Source organism: Pristis pectinata, chromosome 34, assembly GCF_009764475.1.
Source record: "Pristis pectinata isolate sPriPec2 chromosome 34, sPriPec2.1.pri, whole genome shotgun sequence".
Lineage (NCBI taxonomy): Eukaryota > Metazoa > Chordata > Chondrichthyes > Rhinopristiformes > Pristidae > Pristis > Pristis pectinata.
In genome coordinates this window covers 13373951-13388964 of record NC_067438.1, presented here as the reverse complement: position 1 = coordinate 13388964, position 15014 = coordinate 13373951, and the positions used below count along the sequence as shown (strand labels likewise).

Genomic DNA, 15014 nt, shown 5'->3' with positions numbered 1-15014 from the left:
CTGGCTCCTCACCTTGGACAGAAGTGCGTTAAAGAAGCCCCTGCGGGTGATGTAACCTCCGTGGTCTTCGGTTAGACCTTTGACGTGGTCACAGATGGGAAATTCGTCCAAAACTATGAAAGCCCATGGGATCCAGGGCTACGTAGTAAATTGGATCCGAAATTGGTTCTGTGACAGGATGATGATCGAGAGCTGTTTTCGCGATTGAAAGCTGTAACGAGTGGCGTTAGGCAGGGATCGGTGTTCAGACTTGCACTTTGCTTTATTCTTTAACAAATTGAATGTGAATGTCGGAGGCATGATGCGTAAACATGCAAAGGACACCACTTGATGGTGTTTGTAGTGTCGTTGATAATGTGGAAGATGTTCTTGTGTAAAGAACGATATTGATGAGTTGGTAAGATGGGCGGAGCAAAGACACGTGGAGCTTAATGGTGAAATATATGAAGTGGAGCACTTTTGGGAGGACTAACGAGGCTGGGATGTAGATACACAATGGAAGGTAGGAAGCTAGGATGTTCTGAGGATGCGTAAAAGGACAGTACGTGTGGAGGAGGGGGTGAAGAAGCCATATCGGATACTTGCCAGCATGCCAACGAACGCTGGGGTTTCTTTCAGGAAATAATTCCTCTGATTCCCTGCAGTGATTGTTCCCCAGTGAGGCCGCCGCTCCTTCCTCACTGTCAGACACAGGACACTGCAGAATTCGGAACAACAAACAATCTGCTGGAAGAACACAGCGGGTCGAGTCGCATCTGTGGGGGGGGGGGGGTGGGAAGGAACTCTCGATGTTTCGGGTCGAATCCCTATATCAGAACCTATGTCCTGATGCAATGTTTCGACACGAAACGTCGACAATTCCTTTCGTCCTACAGATGCTGCTCGACGCACTGTGTTCTTCCAGCAGATTTTTTGTTGTTCCTCACTGTTACACTTGGTGGCTGCGTCCAGCGAACGTGGTGACGGCTGCGATCCTGTACCGGGGAAAGCGCGGTCTCTCCAGAGAATTCACGCGTTACATGGTGGCGATGGCGATCTCCGACCTGCCAGTTCTCATCTTTCACGTGTTGCTCCGAGAAATCTACATTTACTCTCACACTAACTTCTTCCTCTCCCGCAGCACAGTGCGCCCTTCATATGTGCACCTGCAGGCACTTACCCTAAACTATCCCTGTCTGGTTAACCGTGTCCTTCACCTTTGACCGTTTTGTCAGCATTTGCTGTCCGAAGCTGAGACTCAGATATTGCACAGATAGGACGGCCGCCGTGGTTATTGTGTCCTTGTGCGCGCTGAGCTGCTTAAAGTACATCCCCTTTGAGTTCATGTACGAGCCTCGCTTCAGCATGGATAAAGTGAACTGGGGGTGTCGGCCCAAAGGCGATTACTTCACCTCCACCTGTTGGGTGATTTTCACCTGGATGTGCAGCATCTCTCTCTCCTTCCTCCCCTTCGGAATAATGCTGCTTCTGAACGGGCTGACAGTCAGGAATATCCTCGCGACCAGTAAGGCTCCCCAAGTAGAATATGAAAGCTAAGCATTGATTTTTTTTCCATTTCAGATAACCCAAACGCCATGTGTTCCTTACCACTCACACGTCTGGCCGGGTGTTCTTTCCATTTCTTCACGTTTGCCATCCCCTCCCCTCCCTTCCCCCGTTACGCTCATTCCGCTCTTCCATCTGGTTCCATCTGCCTATCACCAACATATCCATCTTACTGAGTGTCTTCTACCTTGGTTCGCCTTTCCGATCCACTCCCCGTCCCCATCTGTTCCATCTTCTCACCATCAGCCCATTATCCAGTTCGAACTATCACCTACCAGCCTCTATGTCCATATTCCTCCATCAGCCTCCCTCACGTGGCTCCATCTGCCCATCCTCCACCACCTCAACTGGCTGCACCCATCACCTACCAGACTCTGTCTCACTCCGCCCTCTCACTTCTATGTACGTGCGACCTTCATTCTGTTCTCAGTCCTGATGCAGGTTCTCGACCCAAAACGTCCACTATCCCTCTGCCTCCACAGATGCTGCTTTACCCGCTAAGTACTTACAGCAGATTGTTTTTGTACCCGATTCCAACATTTGCTGGCCCTCGTGTCTCCCTTATCATATTGCGGTTTGCTGCAAGCAAGTTAGCAGAAACCGTGAACTTCAAAACTGTAAAGTAAGTGCAGGATAACCCGAAAAGGACTGATGGGGACTATCTGTAATTCAACTCTCTTTATAAGTCCTCAGCAAATCTGAGGCTGGAACCCAAAGTAGGAAATGTCAGTAGAGGTGCCCAGATGGACTTCAAGGAGGATGAAGGAGAGATGGATAGAGGGAGAGGATCATAAGCTCGTGTGCAGCGCTTCCTCGTTACATCCGTGGGCGATTGTTTGAACTATGGGTTCGCAATCTGGAGCCACAAAGATGAGACCATTGGTATTGGGTTATTGGTATTGGTTTATTACTGTCACTTTTACCGAGGTACAGTGAAAAACTTGTCTTGCATACCGTTCATACAAATCAATTCAGTACACAGTGCATTGAGGTAGTACAGAGTAAAACAATAACAGAATACACAGTAAAGTGTCACCGCTACAGAGGAAGTGCATTGCAGGTAGAAAATGAGGTGCAACGTCACAGCAAAGTAGATTGTGAGGGCAAGACTCCATCTCATCGTTTTAGGGAGCTGTTTAATTGTCTTATAACAGTGGGATAGAAGCCTGCTGGTCTGTGCCCTCGGGCTCCTGCGTGATGGGAGAGGGGAGAAGACAGAAGGTTCCGGGTGGGTGGGGTCCTTGATTATGCTGGTTGCTTCACCGAGGCAGCGAGAAGTATAGACAGAGTACATGGAGGGGAGGCTGGTTTCCGTGATGTGCTGGGCTGTATCCACAACAGTCTGCAGTTTCTCGCGGTCTGGGGCAGAGCTGTGGCTATACCAAGCCGTGATGCATCCAGATAGGGTGCTTTCTATGGTGTTTAGATAAAAGTTGGTGAATGTCAAAGAGAACAAGCCAAATTTCTTTAGCCTCCTGAGGAAGTAGAGGTGTTGGTGAACTTTCTTGTGCATAGCGTCTACGTGGTTGGACCAGGGCAGGCTCTTGGTGATGTTCACTCCTAGAAACTTGAAGCTCTCAACCCTCTCGATCTCAGCACCATGGATATAGACAGGCGCATGTGCACCGCCCCCTGCCTGAAGTCAATGACCAACTCTTTTGTTTTATTACATTGAGGGAAAGGTTGCTGTCATGACACCATGTGACTAAACTCTCTATATCCTTCCTGTACTCTGACTCATCGTTGTTTGAGATACGGCCCACCACGGTGGTATCATCTGCAAACTTGCAGATGGAGTTAGAGCAGAATATGGCCATGCAGTCATGAGTGCATAGGGAGCAGAGTAGGGAACTGAGGACACAGCCTTCTGGGGCACCACTGTTGAGAATAATCGTGCTGGAGGTGTCGCTGCCTATCCTGACTGTTGGTCTGTTGGTCAGAAAGTCAAGGATCCAGTTACAAAGCGAGGTGTTCAGTCCCATGTATTGGAGTTTGGTAATGGGTTTGCTTGGAATTATGGAGTTGAAGGCGGAGGTGTAGTCAATAAACAATACTCTACCGCAGGTGTCTTTACTGTCCAGATGTTCCAGAGCTGAGCGTAGGGCCAAGGAGATAGCGTCCACTGTAGACCTGTTTCGACGGTAGGCGACTTGCAGTGGGTCGAGGTTGTCCTGGAGGCTGGAGTTGATGCATGCCATGACCAGCCCCTCCAAGCACTTCATGATGGTGGATGTCAGAGCCACCAGGCGGTAAATCATTTGGGCACGTTACATTGTTTTTCTTCGGTAAGGGGATGATAGTGGTCTTCTTAAAACAGGTGGAAACCTCAGATTGAAGCGGGGATAGGTTAAATATATCTGCAAATACCCCCGCCGCCCGCCCCCGCCTGCTGCTCAGCACAATTTCTGAGGACACGGCCAGGGACACCATCCGGGCCATATGCTTTCCACAGGTTGACTCTCTGGAAGACTGATCTTATGTCTTCAACGGCGACCACGGGTTCATTGGAGGCTGTTGGGGTGGGTGGTGTCAAACAATTCCCTTCTGTTCAAAACGAGACCTCACCTCCAACTCAGATGAATTGACATCATTCATTTGAAACATGAAAGTATTTTATTGTGAAACCACGGAAATGTTATTCCCAATTAACAAAGAAATCTGCAAGACGTTTACCAAAGTTTCAGGCGGGAGTTAAATGCCACAGGATCTGCTCTTTATTTCCAATGTTCCCATTGGTATCTTGGACTCTTCAGACGAGCGATACCAGCAGCAGCTTGAAAGGAGACGGCAAGATGTTATACGCAGTCAGGCTGACGAGGAGAGCCTCAGGCTCCTTTTTCCAGCCTTCACTGAATCATCTTTTCTCAGCAGGCTGGGAGAGATCCCATCGGGCGGGCAGATTTACTCTCAGTCCGGTTGAGGATAAAGGAAAGAGGGATTGTGGAGACCAGAGGGGGGATTCGTGAGTCATTGCCTTTCCAGGGGACAAAACCCCCCAGTGGATAGGTATGTGGGCGATGGACAGATGGAACGGGGTTGGGGGGGGGGGGGAGGAGGAGGAGGAAAAAGTGAGCAAAGGGAGAGAGAACTAGTGAGAGTGGAAAGGAACACGGTGGGGGAGGTGGGGAGGGAACTGAAACTGGAAAATTCAATGTTTATACCATTGGGTTGCAGGCTACCCAAGCGGCATATGAGCTGGTAAGCACTGAATATTCTACAAGGTGTTTCCTTTGCTTTTGGGCACTCTGTCTCACGCAATGTTCCAATGAAACCCAATATATCAAGTAACAGCAACTCACCTTCGGACTTGTCACGTTAAAGGCTACAGGACCTACTGTTAAATTCAAGAATTTCACATTTCCAGGTTATACCCATCATGGAACGTCATTCACCTGACAAGTTAACTGTCGGTTCCTTCTCCTCTGACGCTGAGTCATCCCTGCATCCTCTCGTTGTACTTCCGATTTCCAACATGTCTCCTCTTTGGCTTTTCCGGTTGGATCTCACGGCCTCAACAACACTTTTCCTCACTCCTCCTGTATTCAGCCGCCTCACTCTGAGCTTCCGCCTGTACACATGGCTTCGGTTATTTAATTTCTCTGACTTCTGATGGAAGTTGATCAACCTTTTCCTTCCCCTCCCCAAACCCGGCCCATCTGTCCATCGCCCAAGTACGTGTCCTCTGGGGGGGGGGGTTTAACCCCAGGAAAGGCAATGACCCACGATCCTCCCTCTAGTCTCCACAATCCCTCTTTCCTTGTGCTCACCCGGACTAAGCGTAACTCTGCTCTCCAGAGAAGCAACCGCCCGCTGAGTATTTCAAGCCATTCGTTGTTTTGCCTTTTAAATTTCCAACAATGTTGTGCATTTTAGCCAAATATGGAAAAAATTAGCTAAATATTGAAAGGCATAAAAAATCTATAAATTGATTGCCCCTTGTTAAAATCCTCCGAAATGTAAACATGACGGCTGTCCTGTGAATCAAGCGATTTTCCCCACAGCACAAACCCATCACATTGCAACTTCGATCGAGAGATGGGTCAGAAATGATCACACGGCTTCCAGTTCTCTTTGCATTTATTCCTCCACCGAGAGATAAGTGAAATCTCATCAAGTCTGCAGAAACAAATATGTTTGTTAAAGAGCCTGTGACTAATTTCATTGTTCTGTCACTGCCCGAACCCACTGGAGGATTGGCGCGAGTAATAATGATGATCCGAGCCGCGCTGTTTGCTCCATTGTATCTCCGGGTTTGCAGCCGCCACTGCGATTCTTCCAGAATGGGCCGAGCTCCAATTCTGTACATGAAGGAAATCTCCTATCCGATTCTGGCGGTGTTTGGGATGCCCAGTAAGTCTGGTCATATCGTTCAATGTGCTGGTGCTCTGTCTCATTGCTGTCCGGGGTTCTGTATTCTGATATCGTTTTCATAAACCCCTTTCGCTCACTGTCACCGCTTGTACTCGGCAGTCTCGCTGGCTTCCTTGTCCACTGTCCTTTTGCCCTTGCTTCCCATTCATCAAAGGAGACAATCGGCCCTCGAGTCTACTGGTAAGGGGTTGGATCCTCTCCCCCCCCCCCCTCTCTCTCTCGCTCTCTCTCTCTCTCTCACACACACACACACACACACTAATGGTTCCTCGTCTCCATCTCGCAAATTACTCGTGATCAAGCACAGAATCGTTGCCTTAAAATCCAGTCAGCGGCTCCGGGGAACGGACTGACTCCGGGTGCTTGTGTTTGATCGAATTGGTGCGGGTGGCCAACACTGGGATGGGAATGTGAGACCCTTTACTCTTGATTCCGAGAGGGATTGCGGTAACAAACACAGGCAGAGCCTCGAATTTCTCCACAAATGGTAGCACCCTGGCTGGTACGTCAGGAGGGTCCACTCAGTGCTGTAATTCATGAGCGCCCGATCTCGCTGACATTTGATTCAGTGCTGGGAGAACACGATATTGACGGCGGTACCGTCCTTCCAATGCGATATGGTGTACAGGACATCTTCCATTGTTTCTATTGAAAAAGGTGTGAAGCGAGACGGGGAAAGAGAGAAGTTTCTGCTCAATCTCCTCCCTCCCCGTTCAATGTCATAAAGAGCTTACGTGATCGTTGTATTATTGTTGTAGGCGGGAGTTTGCTGTGTCCACACTATACACCTCGAAGAGAAGAGCAATAGCAGAGTCCATCACACAACGGGACCTTTCCAATTCGTATCTCAAGAGCGTCACCAGACATAAACATATGGATAGGGAAGTGACCAGTAACTAATTGGGCAGTTGGCCAATAGTATGACTATGGGAGTAGATTTGAGGCTGCTCCTAACGGAGGAAAAAACGGTAGCGAGTTTAAAGTAAATGTCCAAGCCACCGGATTTTGCAACGACTAAATTGAAGAGGCCAGAATTCGCGGCAAGTGGACATCTCAAGGTTGTAAGGTGGTAGGGACAGGATAAGGAGGGATCTGCAAAAAGGATGTGAACACCAAATTGGAGGCCAACATGTTTTATTGAGTGGTGGTCGGAACGCAGACACGGTAGTGTAGCGGTTAGCGTAACAATTTACAGCGCCAGTGGCTCGGGTTCAATTACGGCCGCTGTCTGTAAGGAATTTCTCCGTTCTCCCCCTGTGTCTGCGTGGATTTCCTCCGGGTGCTCCGATTTCATCCACATTCCAAAGACGTACGGGTTAGGAAGTTGTGGGCATGCTATGTTGGCGCCGGAGGCGTAGCGACCCCAGAACACTCTGCGCAAAAGATGCATTTCACTATGCGTTTCGATGTACATGTGACTAATATAGATATCTTATCCTTCCATTTAACTTGGACCATATTCGAATTCTGATGAAAGGTCATCCACTTAAAACGATAAATCCTGCCTGTCTCTCCACAGATGCTGCCTGGCCAGCTGAGTGTTTATAGCATTAACTGTTTTAGTATGAGGTTTCTAACCATTACGGGATCTTTTAGCCAATGTTTGTCCGGGAGCCAATACCAACACGGAATGAGAATTTCATCGGCTAGATGCAAAATTCGTCAAAAATGGTCAATGTAAAATAATGCTGCTGAAACCTATGTTCTGAATGCAAGGTTTGCAACAACCTGTGTTCTGATGGAAGGTTTCGACCCGAAACGTCGACGATTCCTTTACTCCCACGGATACCGCTCGACCCGCTGTGTTCTCCCAGCTAATTGTTTGTTGTTCCTCGCTGTTACACTTGGTGGCTGCTTAAATGGTCACTTCGCTGTGTTTTGTGCTTCTTCCAGCGAACGTGGTGACGGCTGCGATCCTGTACCGGGGAAAGTGCGGTCTCTCCAGAGGAATCACGCGTTACATGGTGGCGATGGCGATCTCCGACCTGCAGGTGCTCATTTTTCACGTGTTGCTCCGAGAAATCTACCTTTACTATCACCCTAACTCCTTCCTCTCCCACAGCACAGTGTGTCCTTCATATATACACTTGCGGGCACTCACTCTGGACTACTCCGTCTGGTTAACCGTGTCCTTCACCTTTGACCGCTTTGTTAGCATTTGCTGTCCGAAGCTGAGACTCAGATATTGCACGGATAGGACGGCCGCCGTGGTTATTGTGTCCTTGTGCGCGCTGAGCTGCTTAAAGTACATCCCCTTTCAGTTCATGTACGAGCCTCGTTACATCATGGATAATGTTAAATGGGGGTGCCGGCCCAAAGCCGCCTACTTCACCTCCACCTGGTGGAAGGCTTTCACCTGGATGTGCAGCATCTCTCTCTCCTTACTCCCCTTCGGTGTCATTCTGCTCCTGAACGGGCTGACGGTCAGTAACATCCTGGCGGCCAGCAGGGTCCGCCGGCGCCTGAAGGGGCAGGATGGCAAGGACAGTGAGACGGAGAGTCGGCGCAAGTCCATCGTCTTACTCTTCACCGTGTCCGCTATTTCCATCCTACTCTGGACGACGGCAACAGTGACGTTTATCTGCACTCGAGTCACAGTCAATTTTGTGGGCAAGGATCTGACAAACCCCTCTGCCGTCGCGAATGAGGTGGGCATTCTGCTCATCCGCGTCAGCGCAGGCGCCAACACGTGTATCTACGCAATGACCCAAAGCAAGTTCAGACAGGAGTTTAAGAACGGGATTAAAAGTCTCGCTCGGTTTATCATTAGACCTATCAAACTAGCGCGGCAGTCGGTCTAGATTGGAGAACGAATGTAACGCCGGCGTTTATTCTATTCCGCCCTCCTGACTGGCATCTCCTTCCTGTTACCTGCGACATATCCTCTGCGAGCCGGCCCAGTTCCTACTGAAGAGTGACCTCGCTGCTTTAATATTCTATCCTTAGGTCAGTGAAGGGTTACATTTTGTGCCCTTTCTTCTCCCCGATCCACCTTAGCTGTCTGAGGACGTGCACGACAACGCCCCGCTCGGTACCCCATCATTTGCCCGCTGCACCTTGCCTCGCACTTCTCGGTTCGGACTGAGCGCTGTGCTGAAATAAAACCATTGGCATTGAGAAATCTTTGTAGTTAAAGTCAGCACGGAGTTCAATAAATTTTTTAAACCACTGAAAACGAACCCCCTACCAGCTCTTTTGGAATCGCATTCCATGTTCAAATGTCTGTCTGGTCGTCAAGAACGCAGGAAATGGGAACAGACGCAGGCCACCTGGTCACTCAGGTCTGATCCGATATGATCATGGGTGATCTACCCCTCCTCTTGCGTGCCACTTCGCCATTGCTCTCATTTGCACGATCTTTCAAATGTTTGCCAACCTCCACCTTAAATCCGTCTGATGATCTCTCCACCCTTTCCCTCTCTGCCTCGTGGTGTACACGTCCCGAGAAGTGCTGTCCATGAAACATTCAATCTCTCGGACGGGCTGCTGTTCAAGCTTCACAACCTGGAGCTGAGGACTCTATCTGCAGCTACAACTCACCGGGACTTGGCGAGCGTCCAGGAGATCCCATATAGGGTAGCAGGTGCATTTCATTGGTCTGCAGGGTGTTGCCAGCCATTGAATTATTTGGCTAACTCAATTAAAAGAAAGAATATAATTAAAACACAATACGTTCACGTAATTTAATATTTTGCTTACCCTCAAAAATATTAAACTCTGTCTCGTTGTTTAAAGTACATGATTGGTTAGACTGACTTGGACTTGGTCTTTCATTGTTACAATTGCTAGTGTAGGAGGTCCATGGCGAAACTGTAAGTGGCAGAGCTAAAAGAAAATCTCCCCTTATGGCTCACTGCCTCCTCTCCTCGGATAAAACTGTCAAAGTGCTTCCTGACGCACAAGACCATTGCAACAATCTCAAGGCTTTCATTAGCGCAAAGTCCCACACGGGAGAATGGTCCAAAAGGCGAGAGAGCGTGAGATCCAGGGCCACGTGCCAAATGGGATCCGGAATGGGTTGGGTGACAGGAGGCAGAGGTTGATGGTCAAGGGTTGTTTCCGCGATTGGATGTGGGTGACTGGTGGGCGTATCGCAGGGGCTGGTGTTGACTATCACTCGCTCTTTGCTATATCTATTAACAAACTGAATGTGAATGTAGGAGGCATGATGAGTAAATTGGCAAATGACATCAATTGGTGGTGTTAGATAAGGAAGACGTTCTTGTGTGAAGAACGGTATTGCTGAGATAGTAAGATCGGCAGAGCAATGACAGTGGAATTTAATATTGAAATAGGGGAAGTGCTGCACCTTGGGAGGACTAACAAGGCTAGGACATAATTACACAATGAAAGGTTGCGCACTGGTATGTTATGCGGAACAGAGTGTCCAAGGATCCCTGAAAGCAACAACACAGGTATATCAGGGAAGAAGAAGGCATACTGGATAGTTGCCGTCATTGGTGGGGACATGGAATATAAGTGCAGGGGGTTTATGGTACAAACATATTCTAATAGTTAGGCCACCGCTGGAGTACAGACTGCGGTTCTGGTCACCACGCGAAAGGGAGGATGTGATTGCACTGGAGAGGGTGCAGAGGAGAATCACCCGGATGCTGCCTGATGATTGATGATGATTGATGTATGACGATTGGAACGCTGCAGCCATGAGGAGAGACTTGATAGGTTGGATTGATAAATTGAAGGACAGATGGCTGAGAGGGTCCTGAGAGACTTGGTGGAGGGAGAAAGTCCCCAGACGGAGAGCGGAGAGAGGGTGGGAGTACGAGAGGCCTGGACAATACTGTGGGCCCCTCTGTGCTCTCACCGAGGTCTGGTTTCCTCCACCTGACAATACCTCATCCCTACCCACTCAAAAAGATATTCTGGGTGGGCGGTTGTGGACTGTTGGTAATGGCCGCACAAACACAGCGACCAGACAGAGAATATCAGAATACACAGGGACCGAACTGGAGGAGTACAGATCCGCACTTTCCCGTCCTCTGGACTCACACCTGCGGCATACGTGTACAACTTGAGGAATGCCTTATAAACCCTGAGGTTTAGTTTTCATAGATTCACACATGGGACGTGCATGTCACTGACATTTACTGTCTATCCTGTATTGCCTCCCCCAGCCGATGAGGCTTGTCCGAATCAATCACATTGGTGGAGCTGGATTTGGATTCAGGCCAGTCCGGGCAGTTTCCCTTCCCTGAACGATATCAATGAACCGCATTACTAACACTCGCTTTAAAGAAACAAGTTTACTTGCCAATTTAATCCCCATAACTGCCGAGGAGGGATTCGACCCCATTTTCCCAGATCAATGGTCCCGGTCGCTGGATGCTGGTCAGCAACTTTACTCTACCCCAGGTCCAAACTGTATTGTGACTTCAACCTGCAGCCTCCTGAGTTCGGTGACTGACAGCCGACAGCTGACCCTGGGGATCCTGAAGCCGCAGAGTCCCCTCCTCTGGGTCTAACAAGAAGGCTGCCTGAGCACCACCCATCATCAGCGTTTGGGCGAGAGCAGCCAACATCAGGAAGCCAGTGAGCATCTGCAAACTTGTGGATATAACTCCCAGTTCTCCAGACACAGCCCCCACCATCCATCCCCCCACCCCACCACACCATTACCCCCACTACGTCCCCAACCCACCATTCCCCCAACCCACCATTCCCCCAACCCACCCCCACCATTCCCCAACTACCACTCACCCCCACCATTTCCCCACCACCAATCAACCCCCACCATTCCCCACCCCCACCACCACCACCACCATTCCGCCCTCGGGTAATATCTCCACATGGCACTGGGTTTATCAAAGTTAAAGTCGAGTTTGCACAGGTATGTATGCACAGGTGCAATGAAGAACTTACTTGCAGCAGAATCACAGGCACATAACATCAGATACACAACAGTCACGAAAAAAAATAAATCATACTCAATTTTTAGAAGAAAATATACAAAATATCCTAGGCCGGTGGGAGTATCTGCGAATCTTTACACACTATTTAATTTGGGGTATTACTCGCCACACCCAATTTATGCATCCAAAATAACCTCCCCCCACCCCCGAACAATGAGGGACGTTATTTAAGGGGGAAATTGATTGAGGTGTATAAAATCATGAGGTGTATAGATGGGGTAGACTGCAGAAATCATTTCCTTATATAAGAGGGAAATAAAACTAGAGAACATTTAGGATAAGTAAGAGGTTTCGAGGGGGCCTCAGGGCGACCCTTTTCACCCAGAGAGTACATGGAATACACTTCCTGGAGGATGGTGGAAGCAGCTGGAAGATGAGATTAATACGGATGGGTATCCACGTTACCATGGATGCGTTGGGCCAAATGGCCTGTTTCCATGCTGTACGATTCTACCTCCCGATACAAGTAACTTCTCTCATCCCATCTATAATCCCGCCCTACCACAACATTTAGACAGCCCTCCAGTGCCCAACTGGGAGGAATCCAGTGCCCATATTCTGCCATCCAGTTGCCAATTGGAGCCATCCAATGCTCCCCCAAGATATCCGATGTCCAGATAATGCCACCCAGTGCCCATGGACTGCACCCGCTGCTCTGTTAGGAGCTGAAATAAAAGCAGAAAAATTCTGAAAATACACAGGCATGTCAGGCAGCACCTGTGGAGAGAGATGAAGAATTTCAGATTGAAGACCCATCGTCAGCGAAGACAAGCTCCTCTACTTCATCAGGAGGCTAAAGAAATTTGACATGTTCTCTTTAACCCTCGCTAATTTTTAATCTGTGCATCACAGAAAGCATCCTATCTGGATGCACCACGGCTTGGTATGGCAACTGCTCTGCCTGGGACCGCAAGAAACTGCAGAGAGTTGTGAACACAGCTCAGCACATCACGGAAACCAGGCTCCTCTCTACAAACGCTGTCTTACACTTCTCACTGCCTCGTTGCAGCAGACAACTTTATCAAAGAGCCATCCCACCCCAGATATTCTCTCTTCTCTTCCCTCCCATCGGACAGAAGATACAATAGCCTGAAAGCACGTTCCACCAGGCTCAAGGACAGCTTCTATCCCGCTGTTTTCAGACTATTGAACGTTTCCCTAGTATAGTAGAACGGACTCTTGACCTCACAATCTACCTCGTTATGGCCTTGCGCCTTGTCTACCTGCACTGCACTTTCTCTAACTGTAATACTTTATTCTACATTCTGTTATTGCTTTTCCTTGTACTATCTAAATGCACTGTTGTAATGAAATGATCTGTATGGATGGCATACAAAACAAAGTTTTTCCACTGTACCTCGGGACATGTGACAATAATAAACCAATTATCAATTTAGAACTTTGGGAGTGAGAAAACAAGTTAGCTCCAAGTGGCAGAGTGGATGGGGAGGGGTGAATAGGACACCACAATCTGATAGGATGAGACTGAGGTTGTCAAGGTAATTTACTGTTTCTGAGCTGTCTGATTGATAGATTAGTCGGGCAGCTAAAGCGAGAAAAAACAGCAATGCATAAAAAATTGTAAATCATAGTTCAGATCTATTGCTGCTGCCTAAAAGAAAAAGGATAATATTGGAAATGCCGAGCAGACCAGCCAGTGTCTGCCGAGATAGAAAACGAAATTCATATCACAGACTGATCAGTTTACCGAAGAATTGGCCAATTCTCTCCCAAAGAGAAAAAAAGAAAATTATCTGAAATGAAAACCAAACTGTGGCAGGTGCATCAAACCTCACTACTCGGGGTTGCAAATTGAACAGGTGTGTTCTGCAAAGTGGTCACTCAATCGGCGTTTGGTTTCTCTGCTGTACAGCAGACCGCACTGTGAACAATGAATGCAAGACCCAAGGTTGGAAGTGAACGGTAGCTTCATCTGAAGGACTGCTTGGGTCCCTGACGGCGAGGTGGCACAAACAGGTATTGTACCTCACCCGTGGTTGCACGGGAAAGTGCCAGGGTTGGTGGGGATGGAAGGGCAGACCAGCGAATCAGAAAGAAATCTGTATCTTTGAAATGCTGATGAGAGGGAAGGGGAAGATGTGTCTGCTGATTGACTCTAACTGAAAGCAGCAGGATGATCCATTGAACGGGAAGGCCAGCAAGTTGAAGGTGAGGACGAAGGCCGCACTATACTTGCTGCGTCTAGAACAGGGGCTGAGAGAAGAGGCGTAGAAAATAGATGAAATATGGTCTATGCCTTTGTTAACTAGGGGAAGTCATGGTTATGGATGGTTAAGGAGAGCCATCCAGTGCCCATGAACCACACCCAGTGCCCATGGTCAGTGGCCAGTGCCTAAAGAGAAGATATCAAGTGCCTGATTGGATCACAAGACAAAGGAGCAGAAGTAGTCCATTCGGCCCGTCGAGTCTGCTCCATCAGCTACACTAATACTATTCCTATCTAGCCCCAATTTCCAGCATTATCCCCATATCCCTTGATACCTTGACTAATTAGATACCTATCAATCTCCTCCTTAAACACCCCCAATGAACAGGCCTCCACAGCTGAATGTGGCAAAGAATTCCATAAATTCACTATGGCTAAAGAAATTTCTCCTCATTTCTGTTCTAAATGGGTACCCTCTAATTCTAAGACTGTGCCCTCTAGTCCTGGACTCACACACCAAGGGAAACAGTTCAGCCACATCTAATCTGTCCAATCCTTTCAAAATTCTAAAAGTTTCTATGAGGTCCCCTCTCATTCTTCTGTACTCCAGTGAGTACAGTCCAAGAGCCGATAAACGCTCATCATATGTAAGCCCTTTCATTCCGGGAATCATCCTCGTAAACCTTTTCTGAACCCTCTCCAACATCAGTACATCCTTCCTAAGATAAGGGGCCCAAAATTGCACACAGTATTCCAAATGAGGCCTCACCAGTGCTCCATAGAGCCTCATCAACACTTCCTTACTTTTATATGTTATACCTCTCGAGATGAATGCCAACATGGCATTTGGTATTCATTTCGAGAGGTATAACTATGGATGCTATCCAGTACCCAGACAGCCATTGAAAAGCAATCTAAATAACCTGCAGATGCTGGAAATCTGAAATAAAACCAGAAGATACAATAAATACTCGACAGATCTGACAGCATCTGCTGTGAGA

The 15014-nt window shown here is 48.3% G+C and overlaps 1 protein-coding gene across 1 annotated transcript; it reads left to right on the top strand.

The window, feature by feature from the left end:
* The first annotated feature begins 5753 nt into the window (after positions 1-5753).
* LOC127585966 (probable G-protein coupled receptor 139) lies at positions 5754-8717 on the top strand. Its single transcript, XM_052043722.1, has 2 exons — positions 5754-5895; positions 7810-8717. The coding sequence occupies exons 1-2, from the start codon at positions 5754-5756 to the stop codon at positions 8715-8717; spliced, it is 1050 nt and encodes a 349-aa protein (XP_051899682.1).
* The last annotated feature ends 6297 nt before the right edge of the window (positions 8718-15014 follow it).